Genomic DNA, 15,921 nt, shown 5'->3' with positions numbered 1-15,921 from the left:
GAGTTTGCATGTTCTCCCCGGGCCTGCGTGGGTTTTCTCCGGGTGCTCCGGTTTCCTCCCACATTCCAAAAACATGCATGTCACTCTGATTGGACGCTCTAAAATTGTCCCTAGGTGTGAGTGTGGGCGTGGATGGTTGTTCGTCTCTGTGTGCCCTGCGATTGGCTGGCAACTGATTCAGGGTGTCCCCCGCCTACTGCCCGGAGATGGCTGGGATAGGCTCCAGCACCCCCCCCCCCCCCCCCCGCGACCCTAGTGAGGATCAAGCGGTTCGGAAAATGGATGGATGGATGGAAATTTATACACAAATTTATTCAAACTATACACCCAACATACGCAGTGGTTCTTCCCTTTAAACTCGGATGCTTACATCCTGTTAGCGTTATTCTTGGTGGTAGTGCTTTAGGGGTCACCAACATGGCGCCCAAGGCATCACAAAACCCCTAATGTTCAGATGAGTAACCTGCTGTCTTGTTCTGAAATTGCTCACAAGCAGCAGGATATTGTGATTCGGATTCCATAGGAATGTTTGTAGAAGTGATTTTTTTTGAAAGTGTACATTATTTATCGAAGTGTCACATGTTGATATTTGTTTACTAACTTGAAAAATTGTGGCTATTATATGGTTCAAAAGAAATAATGTGATGGTCTTTATTGCTCTTTTTTGTAACGAGATTGATGATTGTTATGAGCTCTTGCAATTGTCTCCCCAAACCTAAACACAATATTGTAAATATGGGAGAATCATCAATTTGTCAGATTTTGCAGTTTATGTTTTGGTAGTAAAATAAACATGTTAGTTTTTTTTCTATAAACTACTGACAAGATGACTCCCAAAATCAAAATCCAAGAATGTCATTTGGTCTGATATTTTCCCCCTCCAAAGCTATAAAATATGACGGGTTGAAGATTACTATGACACATTGAAGATGGCAACGATGTTGACGTACAATAAGCACAAGGATATATTTACTTTCTCAATCCGACAGGCGTAACCCGGAAGTGGATATGAAAAGCTTCTTCAGTCTTTTCCGGGTTTGCGGCGAAGTTAAAAAAAACAACGTTAGGTGTTTTAAAAAATGCAGCTTCACTGCACTAACGATGCTTTACCGCATTCTGTCAACGGCGACTTCCACAACCTTAACAAATTCAACGAGCAGGTAAACCGAGCGAATTTTTTGTGGACATCCGACTAATTTTGCCAAAGGTTGAACGGATGACATAAAATCACAAGCCATCCTTTCAATGCTTGTCGAGCAATGATCGATTCGTCACAAACTTTTGTTAATTTACAGCAATTTCTTCGTCTGGTGGAAATCCTCTTCCAGTTTTTGTTAGAGCCTAAAGAGGTAAACACACACAACCAAATGACTACATGATTTGCTGTGTTTGACAGAAATATAGTCGAAGGATCCTGAGGGAAATGTAGTTAGACTTACGTTAATAACATCCACTATGTGCACATTATTATGTTTTATTTCGTACCTTTTAAAAGGCACGAGGATGCTAAGAGTATAATACAGTGGTTCTCAAACATTTCAGTACCGTTCTCGAGATACTTTATGCAGGTATTGGATCGAAGTCAAAATGTTGGTGTCCTTAAAACACAACAACAGAACATTTTGGGGGAACAAAAACCCACCGTCCTTAAGTGTCGTGTTTTGGGGTTGTAAGAAAGCATTTTGAGAAGCGATCGTTTCATGCGTTCATTGCTAACAACTTTCATAGGTACCACGCACACTGAGTACCGCTAGAGGAAGTCCGCGTAGGAACCTGAATAGTGAAATTACGAGAAGGATTTGAACACACAGCATCATATTGAAGAGAGTAATAAAAGCCCAAAGATAAGCATGTTAGCCCAACGAGCAGATACGTTTGCTTAATAATATTCTACACGTGTATAATAATTGGAGAATATATTTACATATTATAAGGGGACGAGTTAATTGAATTTGTGCATGTGTACGTGTGTGTATAGACAGAGAAGTTGATGCAGCAGCTGAGCGACTTTGCAAGTGAACATAGGATGAGCACAGGACCGCTCAAGAACCTCATGAAGAGTGTCATTCTTGTGCCACAGGGTGACCTTGACACACACACACACACACGCGTATTATAATGTTATGACTTTAATCTTGAAATCCTACTACTTTCCCCCCGAAAATACATAACTATTGTCATAATAATAGAACTTAAATGTAAGAAACATACACAATTAACCCTTTAATCGCAAAAGTACACTACTTTTTTTCTTAAACAGAGACTGACTACTTTGTTTTCATATTTTTATGACTCCAGTCTTGAAAATTGACCACCTTTTATCTTGGAAAATATTTGACTAACTTTTTGTTCTCCTTAATATTATGTGTTTAATTTTGAAAAGACACTACTTTATTTTGAGAGGTGACAACTTTTATTTCCTTTTAATTGTGTTCTTAATATTCATTCAATGCCATGTTAATTTATATGTCACGTAAGCATAAAATGATTTTATGGTGAAAAAAATAAAAAGCAGGTTTGTTTCTTATTCAGGTGCAATGAAGAGAAACCTGACGGCTGAGCAGCTGAAAGAAGACCTGCAGACTTTAGGTCTATATGATTTAATGTTGTAATCCATCTCATTGTGCTGCTCCCTCTGGTGTACCCTCCTCGGCCGCCGGGTGGCGGTTTAATAGTCATGCAGACACAAACAAAGAATAGTATTTCTACTGTAAGTGACTCAATAATATTGTGCTATATTAGTCAGAGATAGATCTACAAGAACAAAGAAAGTTAAAACAATCATATTTAGTTGGTCAGTAAACTTCAGATAGGAGGGACAACAAACTGCCTGCAGCTCATAAGGGGGTTCACGCGTACTTCAAGGCACTGCTGTATACTCAAATTCTTGTTTTGTTTTTTTGTTTGCTGCTGCAGGACTTCACGAGGACAAGGCTGCTCACTTTTCACAACAGGTCTCTCTGTTTCTCTCCTTGTCATGAATATCCCTGGAGAACCCAAGAAGCCTTTTCTTCTTTGAAAAATGATGAATTATATATTAAATGACTGCTATATGTTCACTGAACACCAAAATATGTTTTTTCAAATATTGAATGATTTAATCCTAATTTAGGATTAGGGCCAAATTTGACCCTTTGGGATTTAAGAGTAGCATTTGAGTAGCAGAATTTATAGGGGTCAAATTAGACCCCGTGGGTTCCCCAAGGATATACTGCAATGTCACATATTCTTCTATTTTGAAGGCAGTCCTCCCCTGGGGGTCGGTCCAGTCTCACTAACGCCTGTCCTACCTTGCAGTGGGCAGAACATCGTGTGACGCTGTGCCGACTGGCCATGCGGCAGACGCTGACCGTCAACCGGCTGGTGGACATGGAATGGAAGTTTGGTGGTGCGATGAATTATGATAATAGTCATGTTAATTTCCCCATTGCGGGACAAATAAAGGATATCTTAATCTTAACTGTAGTAATATAAATATTATTACAATTATTCTGTAGAGTTACAATATATCAGTTTACTATTTAAAAAAAATATTTTTATAATTATTTACATAGGTGTTATAAAATAAAGACAAGGCCCCATGGATACTTCCGGTTCAGCATCCACAAATCTGCATTTTCTCTTGTTTATTTATTTTTTTTAGGAAAACACAACCTAAATGTCTTATCAGTGTTTTTTGAAGAATATTTTACTTTTAAATGTATTTTTATTTATTCAATGGCCAACACTTAAATGCGTCTTTTTGCTATTTGTAGGCTGGTCCAGTTCCTACCCGCCATGAATTGCGGGGGTCTGCTGTCTCCAGTTTGTATTATGTAAAAAAAATAAAATAAATAAAAGGCTTTGCTGCCATTGTGAACAGAGGATTAAAATATGCAAAATATGCCAATGATAACAGAAATAAAATTACACCATACTTGTATGTATTCTTTCAGATTGCACTTTTTGAATGCCAAATACTGGTGCTTCTTAAATTGGCACGAGACACAAGACATTTGCCACAAATCATTCTTCGGAGCCCTTAAATAAGCCAAGAATGCAGAACAGATATCTGTTTTTGAATGTAGAGTGTAAAAGTCATAAGTTGTCAGAAAAAATAATCAAGTAAAGTACACATGCCTGAAAAGTCTACTTAATTACAGTAACAAAGTATTGGTAGTTGATTCACATCACAGCCATGCCGCTCAGTGACAAAATCAGAGACACTATGTGCAATGGATGAGAAAGACTTGCGTGATATAATGTTTGTCTTAGAAGATTTGAACTTTATATATATATATATAGTTTGATTTGAAGCCTTGATTTTTTGATCAATAACGTTTCAGTTAAAAACGTTTTGTGTTTTGATGTACAACATTTGTGACTCCACAGTGACTGTCGGTACTAGCGAGATTCAAAAAATGAGCAACATCTTTCTGCAGGTAATACACGCACACACACTCACACACACACACTCTGTTGACCGTGGAGCATAATAATGTGTGCTTTTTTATTTTGGACACATTTAAATGAGTCTGTGTCTGACCAAATAGTACCTAGGCCTCATGTTTTCATTGTAACGTGAGCATTAGCAAAAAAATGGCGTAGTTGGACATTGTGCGTTTATGCCAAATGGTTTCTTTGTCTTCTTGTTTGCAGCTCAAACTGGTTGTCCAGAAGGGGAATACCACCGAAAACCTCTACATGGGTAAGGAATTGTTCCTTGTGAGAAAGCTAGAACATGTGGCCATTTTTGGGGAGAGATTTAAGGGGCGGGGGTTGAGGGGTTTAACTGGATAACAACAAACTAAGTGTATTGTGGGTCATTCAAATGGCACTGACGTTTGATTCATTTTCTTTGGATATTTTAGAATTGACACTGCCCCAGTTTTACAACTTCCTGCATGAAATGGAGAGAGCCAAAGCCAGCATGGACTCGTTTAGCTGAGTGGGTGTGTTTGCTTGTATAGTCTTTCGTCTTTTTGTGTGTATACCTGTATGTATGCCTTGTGTGTTTGGGCACAATTTCCACTTTGTACAAGCCATGACACATTTTAGTCTCAAACGTGCCACAAAGACAATGAACATCCATCCTTCCATCCATAATCTGGATAATCACGGGTGTGCTGGAGCCTATCCAATTAGATTTTGGGCGAGAGGCAGTTTACACCCTTAACTGGTTGCCAGCCAATGACAGGGCGCAAATAGACAAATAAGTGTTCACATTTGCGTTCACAGGTACGGAAAAATTAACCTACCATGCAGGTTTTTGGAATGTGGCCGGAAATGAGTACCCAACAATATACAGGGAAAAGAAATCTATTTACATTAATAAACTTCCATTGAAAAGTTTGTGGTTACCCTGCCAAGTCATGTTCTCCAAAAATCCCACTGTGATATCTACACGTTACTGTTAAAAAACAAGAAAATGTGTGTTTTTATTTTTTATTTTTAAAAGAGACACACATAGTACATTAACAATGTAGATCAGGGGTGGCCAACCAGTCAGAGACGAAGAGCCAATTTTCTTACTGTGTTACTGCAAAGAGACAGAAACACACAGACACACAACTATGCACTCGCGCACATATGCATGCACGCCACGACGAGCAACAGCCGGAGCGCCTGAACATAAATAAAACCTTAAAACACAAACACACAACCCCCCCCCCCCCCCCCCAATTTCCTCCTCCCACCGGTCGACTTAGGTTCAGTCTTCTGGCTCTTGGTTGATTGCGATCGATGTATTGGGCACCCCTGCCCTAAAAAGAGAGGTAATTCGCTGACTAGCTGAGCACTTCGCACCGTTGTCTGCGCATGAGCAGTGATTCAGTCATCTGATTGGTTGACGTCTATGTCAATCAAGTAACGGGATGGATGATAGGCTGACGTAGTACGTTCTGTGTATTAAGCACCGTTGTTTGAATGGCAGCGCCATTTCCGAGGCATTTTCGACAATTGTACAATTGTCGTGTGAAAGTCGGGGAGCCGCATGGAACCAGCCAGAGCCGCGGGTTGGCCACCCCTGATGTAGATTGTATTTCTGATTAATTAATTTACCCAAATTGAAGAAAAAAAAAAGAGGCCCACAACAGTTGTGTCATCCACAAACTTTCGGAAGTACTGTAATTTGAGCTGTATATGGGACTACAGGTAAGGGGGTATCGGTATGAACAGCAGGGTTTTTTTAACAAAGCCTTGCGGAGCACCCGTGTTCAGGGAGATGACGCTGGAGATGTTGTTTTTCACACATACAGATTGATTTCTGTTGGTGAGGAATTCTCATGGCCGTTTGCATTGACCCACTTTGCATGTTCGATGCTGGGGGAGGATTTGTTCATTGATTAAAAATTGTGTGAATGTGAATGATCATTTGTCAATATGCACTATAGAAAATGGATGGTCTTGCATCAGCGTTCTGATTTGGACTAGTGGAGGGTGGCATGAAAATTTCAAGTCTGTTGAAGAAGAAGCAGCAGATGGAGGAGGAACAGGAAGTGAGAGCAGTGTCCTTCAAAACAGGTGGCGGCTGGCTGATGTGGGCACCAGCATTCTTATTAGCATCATGTGACTGAGACAGTAATGAAATAAATAATATTTAAAAAAAGAAATTCACATTTCATTTTAACTGTGATTAAATTTGGTTTTAGCAGGGCAAGAGAAAAAATGCATTTTCGGGGGTACTCCAACTTATTTGGTATTTTAAAAACTATTCTCAAGCGTTCTTTTCGTTTGTTTTAAGATTTGGTCTCACAACTCAACTCAACTGTATTTATAGAGCACTTTCAGACAGCCATCGCTGCATACAAAATGCTGTACATGGAGCAACGAACATATACAACAGTAAAGCAACAAATCGGTAACAAAGACGGTTGATAGCACCGAACAGCAAAACCAAGAACAAATCTGAGTCATGCTGAGTCAAATGCCAAAGAATACAAGTGAGTTTTGAGGCAGGTTTTCAAAATACTACACCTTTTTTATTATTTTATATGTAGATTATTTAAAATTTGATGGGTGGGACATAAAATGCCCCCCAATTCTGGAATGACTAATTTGTGATTCATTTAATAGTTTAGAACTATGAAGAACTTCATTGTTAGAAGTTGCTATTGTGTTTCGATCTAGTCCCAGCTTCCTTGTTTGTGCTGCATTTCATCGATTTTTATTATATATATATATATAAGAAAATAAAAAAAAATCCTCGTCTCGGTGTCCATCCCTCATTCAGCTCGGGTCCTCTACCAGAGGCCAGGAAGCTCAAGGGTTCTGCGCAGTATCCTTGCTGTTCCCAGCACTGCACATTTCTGGACTGAGATGTCCGATGTTGTTCCCGGGATCTGTTGCAACCACTCATCTAGTTTGGGGGTCACTGCCCCGAGTGCTCCGACCACCACACGCACGACTGTCACCTTTACCTTACAGGCTCTCTCCAGCTCCTCTCTGAGCCCTTGGTGTTTCTCGAGTTTCTCGTGTGTTCCTTCTTTCTGATGTTCCCATCACTTGGGACCACTACAACGGCTTTCCTCTGCCCTTTATCTATGATCACGATATCTGGTTGGTTCGCCATTACCATCTTGTCAGTCTGGATCTGGAAGTCCCACAGGATCTTCACTCTGTCATTCTCTACCACCTTCGGAGGTGTTTCCCATTTTGACCTTGAGGTTTCCAGTCCATACTCCGCACAGATGTTTTGGTAGACTATGCCAGCCACCTGGTTATGGCGTTCCATGTTGGCTTTCCCTGCCAGCATCTTACACCCTACAGTTATGTGTTGGATCGTCTCAGGTGCCTCTTTGCACAACCTACACCTTGGGTCTTGTCTGGTGTGGTATATCTGGGCCTCAATGGCTCTGGTGCTCAGGGCCTGCTCCTGAGCAGCCAGGATGAGTGCATCTGTGCTGTCCTTCAGGCCAGCCCTCTCTAGCCACTGATGGGACTTCTTGAGATTGGCCACTTCAGTTATGGTCCGGTGGTACATCCGGTGTAGGGGCTTGTCCTCCCATGATGGTCCCTCTTCCAGCGCCTCATCTTCTGTTCCCCATTGTCTGAGACATTCTCTGAGTACGTCATTCGTTGGAGCCTTCTCCTTGATGTATTCATGGAGCTTGTATGTTTCATCCTGGACAATGGCTCTCACACTCACTAGTCCCCGGCCTCCTTCCTTTCGGCTTGCGTACAGTCTCAGGGTGCTGGATTTGGGATGGAACCCTCCGTGCATGGTTAGGAGCTTTCAGGTCTTAACGTCCGTAGTCTGAATCTCTTCCTTTGGCCACCTTATTATTCCTGCAGGGTATCTGATCACTGGCAGGGCATAGCTGTTTATTGCCCGGGTCTTATTCTTGCCATTGAGCTGGCTTCTTAGGACTTGCCTCACTCGCTAGAGGTATTTGCCCATAGCCGCTTTCCTTGTTGCCAGTTCGAGGTTGCCATTGGCTTGTGGTATACCGAGGTACTTGTAGCTGTCCTCAATGTCTGCTATTGTTCCTTCAGGGAGTGAGACCCCTTCAGTGCGGACTACCTTTCCTCTCTTAGTCACCATCCGACTATTAGCCACTTTCCTTGTTGCCAGTTCGAGGTTGCCATTGGCTTGTGGTATACCGAGGTACTTGTAGCTGTCCTCATTGTCTGCTATTGTTCCTTCAGGGAGTGAGACCCCTTCAGTGCGGACTACCTTTCCTCTCTTAGTCACCATCCGACTACATTTCTCAAGCCCGAATGACATCCCGATGTCGCTGCTGTAGATCCTGGTTGTGTGGATCAGGGAGTCTATGTCCCTTTCGCTCTTAGCATGCAGCTTTATGTCATCCATGTAGAGGAGGTGACTGATTGTAGCTCAATTTCTGAGACGGTATCCATAGCCTGTCTTGGTGATTACTTGGCTTAGGGGGTTCAGCCCTATGCAGAACAGCAGTGGGGAGAGCTTGTTATATGCCACATTACATGGACACTTGGGTAAGTGGCTTGCCATTGGCTTCAAGTGTGGTTTTCCACATCCTCATCGAGTTCGCAACGAAGGCTCTTAGGGTCCTGTTCACCTTATACAACTCCAAGCATTCAGTGATCCATGTATGTGGCATCGAGTCATAGGCTTTCTTGTAATCAATCCAGGCTGTGCACAGGTTGGTACGTCGGGACCTGCAGTCTTGTGCGACTGTTCTGTCAACCAGGAGCTGATGTTTGGCTCCCCTGGTATCTCTACCAATGCCCTTCTGTGCTTCGCTCATGTATTGATCCATGTGTCCACTTATCTTAGCCGCAATGATGCCTGACATGAGCTTCCATGTTGTGGAGAGACAGGTTATTGGCCGATAGTTGGATGGGACTGCACCCTTTGAGGGATCCTTCATGATCAGGATCGTTCGCCCTTCGGTTAGCCATCCTGGGTGAGTCCCATCCCTCAGCAGCTGGTTCATTTGTGCTGCTAGGCGCTCATGGAGTGCTGTGAGTTTCTTTAGCCAGTAGGTGTGGACCATGTCCGGGCCTGGTGCTGTCCAGTTCTTCATATCTGAGACTCTTTCCTGTATGTCTGCCACTGTTATGGTAACTGGGTTCTGTTCAGGGAGGTTGCTGTGCTCCTCTCTCAGGGTCACCAGCCATTGTGCACTGCTGTTATGTGCAACCTCCTTCTCCCATATGCCTTTCCAGTACCTTTCAGTTTCCAGTCTTGGTGGGTCAGCTCTGTTGTTAGGACCCTGCCACTGAGCGTACACTTTCGCAGGTTGTGTTGCGAACAGCCTGTTTATTCGTCTGGCCTCATTCTCTTTCGTGTACCGCTTTAGGCGGCTGGACAAGGCTTGGAGCCTTTGTTTGGCAGTTTCGAGTGCTTCAGGTATGGTCATCTGGATGTACCTCTCGGGTATCGGCCTTTTCATCACACCTCTCTGGGCCTCCGTCAATTGATTCACATCTTTCCGAGCCGCCTTGATCTTAGCCTCCATGGTGGGTAACGTACCTCATGGCTTCCATGGTTGCTCTTATAGCCAAGCATCTCTAGGATCACTGATGCTGAAGTGTATATCAGCTCATTGGTTTCCGTCATCGTTACGGTAGGGATCGCCCTCAGTGCTGCATTCACACTTTCCATGAGACTTTCAGGTGGTACTTCACATAGCCGTTGTAATCGGTTTGTAGGTTGCCCAGCTTTCATTTTCGCCATGATCTTAGCTTTCAGGTCAGTTGCTGCCTCGCTCAGCATTTCATTCATTGGGGCTGGCCTCCCAATCTCATCATCTGCATTCATTGGGGCTTGCCTCCCAATCTCTGGTATGACCTCCTCCTCTGATCTGGCAGCCTGGGGCCCTTCACCATGGAACCTGCGTTGTACCTCATCAATCTCAAGTTGTGACAGCAGTTGCCGTTTGTGGATGTTGGAAGACTGAGCTACTAGTTGTTTCGTGGTCAACCGTGACTGTGGGTTTCGAAGTAACCATTTAGCCCACATTCTCTGCATGTAACCCCTCTGACTAGGGTTGCTTGAGTAGTAGCATTCCAACAGAGCCATGTTATCGCATCTCGCCCATCTCCACTTTGTTCCAGTAGCCCATTTTTCATCAAGGTGCTCTGGTTCCCCAGCACCTGACGCAGACCTTATTTGGCCGGGCGACGTCTGAGCCGGCATGTCATTCATTTTACTGTCTCTCATCATTGTATGAGGTAGGCATTAGCGTGAAGGATCTTGCCCAAGGACCCACACTGGATGGTGTTATGTGCTCATTTTTTGCCCCAGGCGGGATATATATATATTCTGTATATAATTTGGACCTACATTATTTATTCGTATTAGGCAGGGGTGGGCAATTATTTTCCCGGGGGGGCCAAATGAGAATCAGAAAATATTGTGGAGGGCCGGGCCAAAAGTTAGAAATCACTCCTGATTTCGATTTTATTTCTACGTTGAAATAAGTTAATGACATTGTTTACAGAAGCTGATAAGAGTATGTATTATTTCTAGATAATGAAAGTGCAGTTATTTTACAGAAAAATGATTTCTTCAATGAAATTATGCAAAAAATTCTAATTGTGCAACACTTGTAACACTTTTTCAGTAAAATGAACACTACAATGCTTTCTGATTTTAAATTTCCCATGAAGATAGCACAATGTCTTTGTATGCCAGTAATAATGTCACAGAACTCACATTTTTTTTGTCCCAACTGCCAAACAATGTAGAAAAAATATAAGCAAGCATGTTTCAGTGTTTTGATTTTTTTTCTTGTTCAGGAGAGATGAATCTAGCCCAGGGGTGGAGAAACTTTTTGGCTCGGGTGCCACATTGATTTCTAAATTTGACAGGTGGACCGGGTCAGCACAAGATACGGTACGTATAAAAAAATGTATATGTTGACAGTCCATACCAAACATCAACAGAGCAAAAGTATTAAAGTATTACCATCCTTTTTTTTTTTTAAATGAGAACAGTGAAACAGCTGTGATGAACGTCCAAGTATGTTAACAACATACTGTACATGTGCGACAACACAAGCAAACAAAGTGCAACAATATATTGGCCATAAACTGCAGCATACAGTACAGGTATATGACAAAATATAACAAAATTAGGACTATTTTCTCCAAAATGAGACAAGTAAAAGACCTGGTGGCTTTCTTTCCACTCACTGTCTCAAACTTGACCTCCCCTCAATCACCACACAAGACAGCGTTGCTCAGCTGATGTCGTGCATCGAACTTTTGAAGCCAGCCACGGGACGCTTCGAAGTCTTCGATGCCCATACCGCTATGGAAATCGATTGCTCTCTTATTAGCGGTCCCATTTGCGGAAAGTTTTTAGCACGATAACAGTCAAACCATTTCAGGAAACGTTTATTTACTCGACTGTCCGTCGAGCCGCATACATTTCACCCTGAGCATGGAAACACCCAGAATCGGACTGGGCAAGAATCGCTTCCTTGTTTTTCAAAGTCTCGTAGATTTGAGTCTTTCAGACTCCAAGCGTCTCTTGAATGTTTCGTACTTTGTAACCCGCTTCGTTTAATCAGATGCACTTCACTTACTGTTCCTCTTCGTTTGGATGCCATGATCTACAGGACGAAAAATGTTCGCAATTCCAGTAAAACTCAATGCAATAAAGAGTCACTTGCATGTCGTCGTTTTGGAATCAATGATTGAAAATAGCGGCGCGGACACACTTATTCCGTCGTATCGAGCGGAGTTACTTGATTTAGCGCTACTACTGCGGGCTTCCGTATCGTCTCCTTCTTGACCGCGGGCCGTAATTTGCCCAGGTTTGGCCAACCAGTAACCAATAATACTATTAGGCATACCCAAGTTTGGATGGTGTCTTTTTTTGTTTCTTGCATGTGCGGGGCAGAAGTCGTTCGCCTGCAACATGCACGCGCACATTATTTAGCACACTTCGTTTTCCCACTTTAAAAGAGAAGTCAGCAAGGTGCTTCAGTCCAGTCATGTCAACGAGCCACACTTCGCAGAACCTGGAGCAGGATTACGATCACGACAGGGGCCGAACGTTCCGGCAGTGGTGCCTGCGGACGTATGCGAATTCCGGCAAGACGAAGATGGTGACGCGGCGCAAGTACGCATACCTGTCAACTCATACGGTTTAGCCATAGTTCATACGGATTTTGTGGTGAATCTTACGTATATGGCCGCATCGCACAAATCATACGGATTCTGAAAATATCCGCCCCCCCCGACAGGTAGTTCCGTTTGCTTTTGCCCAGAACGGTGCTCGTCTACTCGAATGCTTTCATTTCCGGAATACAACTCTGAACACAGTAATGCCACTAAGTAGAATGAGGATTAGACATTAACCAGACATTGTATTATGGAGATCTACAATAAATATCATTGAAAATTTCGTGGTTTTTTTTCTGTGCCGTTATTTTGACATAAAATGCTTTGGTATGTTATAAGGATTTTTTGCTCTTTATAAGGATTTTTTTGGTAGTTTATACAGGTTGGCGCTCCGAAATGTTGACAGGTATAAGTACGACAACATCTTACAGGCTCTGTTGCAAGACGACCACAAACGGCAGAAGCACAAGAACGGCAAGTTCAAAGTGTGGATCAAGTCCAAAGGCTTTCGGGCCGGAACGCTGCGGGCGGCCGGCAGCACCGGCCGCGCTGACGCCAAAGTCCTGCTCGTGCCGGTCAAGACGACGGTTTGTGGCTCTGCTTCCTTTTTCCATTCACTTCATGCACTCTGTGTGTTTGTGTGTGTGTTAACATTTTTAATTTGAAACCAAATTAAATGAAAGCTATTTATATAGCCCTTAATCAAAGAGTCTCAATTCGGTTGACGATGGTGTTAGAATTGTCCACAGTATTTTATTGCCTGATTTAATTTCTATATCAAAAAAATATTTTAATAATCTATCAATGTATTTATTTTATGTTGTTCTGTAAAGCTACACAATGTCCGAACTAGTCTTTTGCATCACAAATAACTATGAGCAATTTATTTTGATAAATAATTCATAATTTAATGTTTAAACGGTTAACATGAATTTAAAAAAACCTTAAAACCTTAATTTATTAATTTTACTCTGAACATGTAAAAGATCTTTTAGGGGGATGAATAATGTGAAATTATAAATGTTATACTGTACTTCAAAAGTATTCTTCCCGTTAAAAAAATGTACAAGTAATTTTGTTTTATGAGCTGTTTTTCCTTTACAGACTTTAATTAGATTAAAAGGCTGTTGTTTTGAAAACAAGCATTTATTTAGCATAAAACAACAGGTCATATTTAGAATGGATGAAATGACGCAAAACATGTTTTCAATTCTTTGTACAATAAGAAAATGAACGTGCACTTGAATGCACCAACGAGTCTGCCAGCTCGGAGATCATCTTCAGGCAGTAGGTGGCGCTGACTTGACTAAGTGCAGTCTTGGAAACATTTGCCTGAACAAGATTTGTACGCCATAAATATTTTTAACACATTTTCTTCTTTACGTTTCACAAAAGTGTCTCTAAGTCACATATGCGCAAGTCATTAGTGAGATTTTGGTCTTGAAATTCAAGTTACAACACTGAAAAAAGAGATCCTTTGGATTTACTTAATTCTATAACGTACTAAAGTTGCACAGGATCAAAATGTGGTAAACTGATGTACTTGTAGATGTTTTCTTAAAAAAAAAACTAATGTTGGGCATTTGTTTAGCACATTTTAATCATGTGCAACTGAAAATCAAATACTACCTGTATTCTTTTTCAAGTCCCATGTAAGGTTCTTATTATAGTTAATGAAAAGTAACTAGAACTAAAACTGAATAAAATAACATCAACAGAATATCAAGCACATTCGAGAAACATGATGTATTTGTTTTAAACAAGCCATGAGTGAAGTTCAGTCTTTAATAGATTTGAAGCAATACAAGTCCTAAAATAGGCAAACTGAGCCAGACTTGAGACAAGTCATGTTACTGAAGTCTACAACTTTGGGCATTACCATTTAGCATAAAGCTTTATTGAAAACTATTATTTGAATGCTACAAACTGTTTTACTATGGCTTGTTTTTGTTTTTTTTGTTGCATGGCTGGGATATATGCGACACGTCCAGAGTGCGGATGCAGTGTCCCTGAAGCAAGTGGCCGTGGTGGAGGATTTCTATGACATCATCTACACCAGGCGTCCCCAACCTTTTTTGCCCCACGGACCGGCATATGTCAGACAATATTTTCAGGGACCGGCATTTAAGATGTGGATTAATACAACAAAATAATATGGTATGAGCTGCATGAAAACTGTGGTGTTTTCGAAATATAGTAATAAACACAAGGAGCGTCTAATCTGGCCGCAACACTGATCGCTATGGTAATGTTTAATGCCTTCAAAATAAGATACAACGCAAATTCAAAGTGCATGAAAATGACGACTCACCACAGCCCCGAGCTTGATTTTCTGCAACTAGACGATCCCATCTCGGGGTAATAGGAGACAATGACACCTCAAGTGTGTGGTTTATGCCCAGTCTACTTCCTAATTTTGTTTTAGTCGCCGTTGCTGCAGAAACCCGCCACCTCACACAGGTCGGATGTCGGAAATAGCAACAGTGCTATTATGACAATCTCAGAGTATTCAGCCATAACTTTAATCCAGTTGTCTCGAACGTACTTTTAAATTTTGCCCTGCGATTGGCTGGCAACCTATTCAGGGTATCCCCCGCCTACTGCCCGAAGACAGCTGGGATAGGCTCCAGCACCCCCGCGACTCTAGTTAGGATAAAGCGGTTCGGAAAATGAATGAATGAATGACTCCAATCTCACATTTTTTCCACTGCATCAATTGAATACTGTTCTCTGTGGTGTGCCTGCCCTGGACACCAGTAGGCAGTATAAGACTGATAAAAGAGATGTCTTAATTCCTCCCACCTCATAGGTACGACACTAATATTAGTTGCTCTTCACAGAGGATAAAATGTACATGACTGAGTACAGTTATATTTTCCATCTACATGTGTTGCTGCACCGTTTATATTCAAGTTAAGATGGAGAATTTTGGAAATATTGCAAATATTCTATGGAAGTTTGGGGAATTGAGGATAATTTAATGGGAACGTATTATTTTCATCTACAGTGTTCATAGAAATATGTTGTTTTGTCATAAGCACACTTTCATGAAAAATAGAGAGAGCACCCTCCATATTTTCAACCCTAGACACTCCAGTTTCATGCAAATGGTGACAATGGCTTTTTTAGCATGACAACTGAGGATGGAGCTAGGGGGTTTGAATGAAGAAATTAGTTTTTACTTGTGGAAGTGTAACCCAGAGTGTGGAAAAAAATCAAGCTCCGTTAATGTCAATAAAAGCATTTTCACTTGTGGAGATAGCACTTCATGCTCAACAGTTTGTACACTTTCTAATTGGTGTGAGGATCTGTGCATGTGGCGCATGCAACAAACACATTGCTAAACAAATTTCAATTCTTATTCTGATGATGATTCTGAAGATGTTC

General features: G+C 41.7%; 2 protein-coding genes across 7 annotated transcripts in view; both read left to right on the top strand.

Moving 5' to 3' along the window:
* Positions 1 to 1,013: 1,013 nt before the first annotated feature.
* Positions 1,014 to 12,997, top strand: commd7 (COMM domain containing 7). Of its 6 annotated transcripts, none has more exons than XR_015101543.1 (11): positions 1,014 to 1,160; positions 1,296 to 1,349; positions 1,979 to 2,081; positions 2,533 to 2,589; positions 2,917 to 2,954; positions 3,298 to 3,388; positions 4,372 to 4,421; positions 4,639 to 4,687; positions 4,851 to 4,927; positions 11,203 to 11,299; positions 12,966 to 12,997. XR_015101543.1 is itself a non-coding variant. In XM_086116829.1 (10 exons), exons 1-9 carry the CDS (start codon positions 1,080 to 1,082, stop codon positions 4,925 to 4,927), a joined length of 600 nt encoding a protein of 199 aa, XP_085972955.1. In that variant the 5' UTR covers positions 1,014 to 1,079; the 3' UTR covers positions 11,203 to 12,817. The 6 variants fall into 6 exon arrangements, 4 of the variants coding, with proteins under 4 accessions (XP_085972955.1, XP_085972945.1, XP_085972981.1 ...); XR_015101541.1 differs by having other exon boundaries at positions 4,851 to 4,931; positions 12,966 to 12,986; XM_086116829.1 differs by lacking the exon at positions 12,966 to 12,997 and having other exon boundaries at positions 11,203 to 12,817.
* Positions 12,998 to 14,550: 1,553 nt separating this feature from the next.
* Positions 14,551 to 15,921, top strand: part of LOC147210815 (nucleolar protein 4-like) — a 55,770-nt gene continuing 54,399 nt past the window's right edge. Inside the window, exon 1 of the mRNA XM_086116799.1 lies at positions 14,551 to 14,691. Coding sequence (XP_085972925.1) covers positions 14,575 to 14,691 — 117 coding nt within the window. The 5' untranslated portion in view covers positions 14,551 to 14,574. The remainder of the gene's footprint in view (positions 14,692 to 15,921) is intronic.

The sequence above is a fragment of the Hippocampus guttulatus genome, chromosome 1 (assembly GCF_054856545.1).
Source record: "Hippocampus guttulatus isolate MCC_2025c chromosome 1, RoL_Hgut_1.0, whole genome shotgun sequence".
NCBI classification, from domain to species: domain Eukaryota; kingdom Metazoa; phylum Chordata; class Actinopteri; order Syngnathiformes; family Syngnathidae; genus Hippocampus; species Hippocampus guttulatus.
Note: the sequence above shows the minus strand (reverse complement) of the source record. Positions and strands in the feature narration are given on the sequence as shown.

Excerpts from the sequence above, each read along its gene's own strand:
- commd7 (XM_086116829.1), top strand. The coding sequence starts at position 1,080 with ATGCAGCTTCACTGCACTAACGATGCTTTACCGCATTCTGTCAACGGC. Across the intron at positions 2,082-2,532 it reads TGTCATTCTTGTGCCACAGG|GTGCAATGAAGAGAAACCTG; the intron begins GTGACCTTGACA and ends TTTCTTATTCAG. Across the intron at positions 2,955-3,297 it reads CTGCTCACTTTTCACAACAG|TGGGCAGAACATCGTGTGAC; the intron begins GTCTCTCTGTTT and ends CCTACCTTGCAG.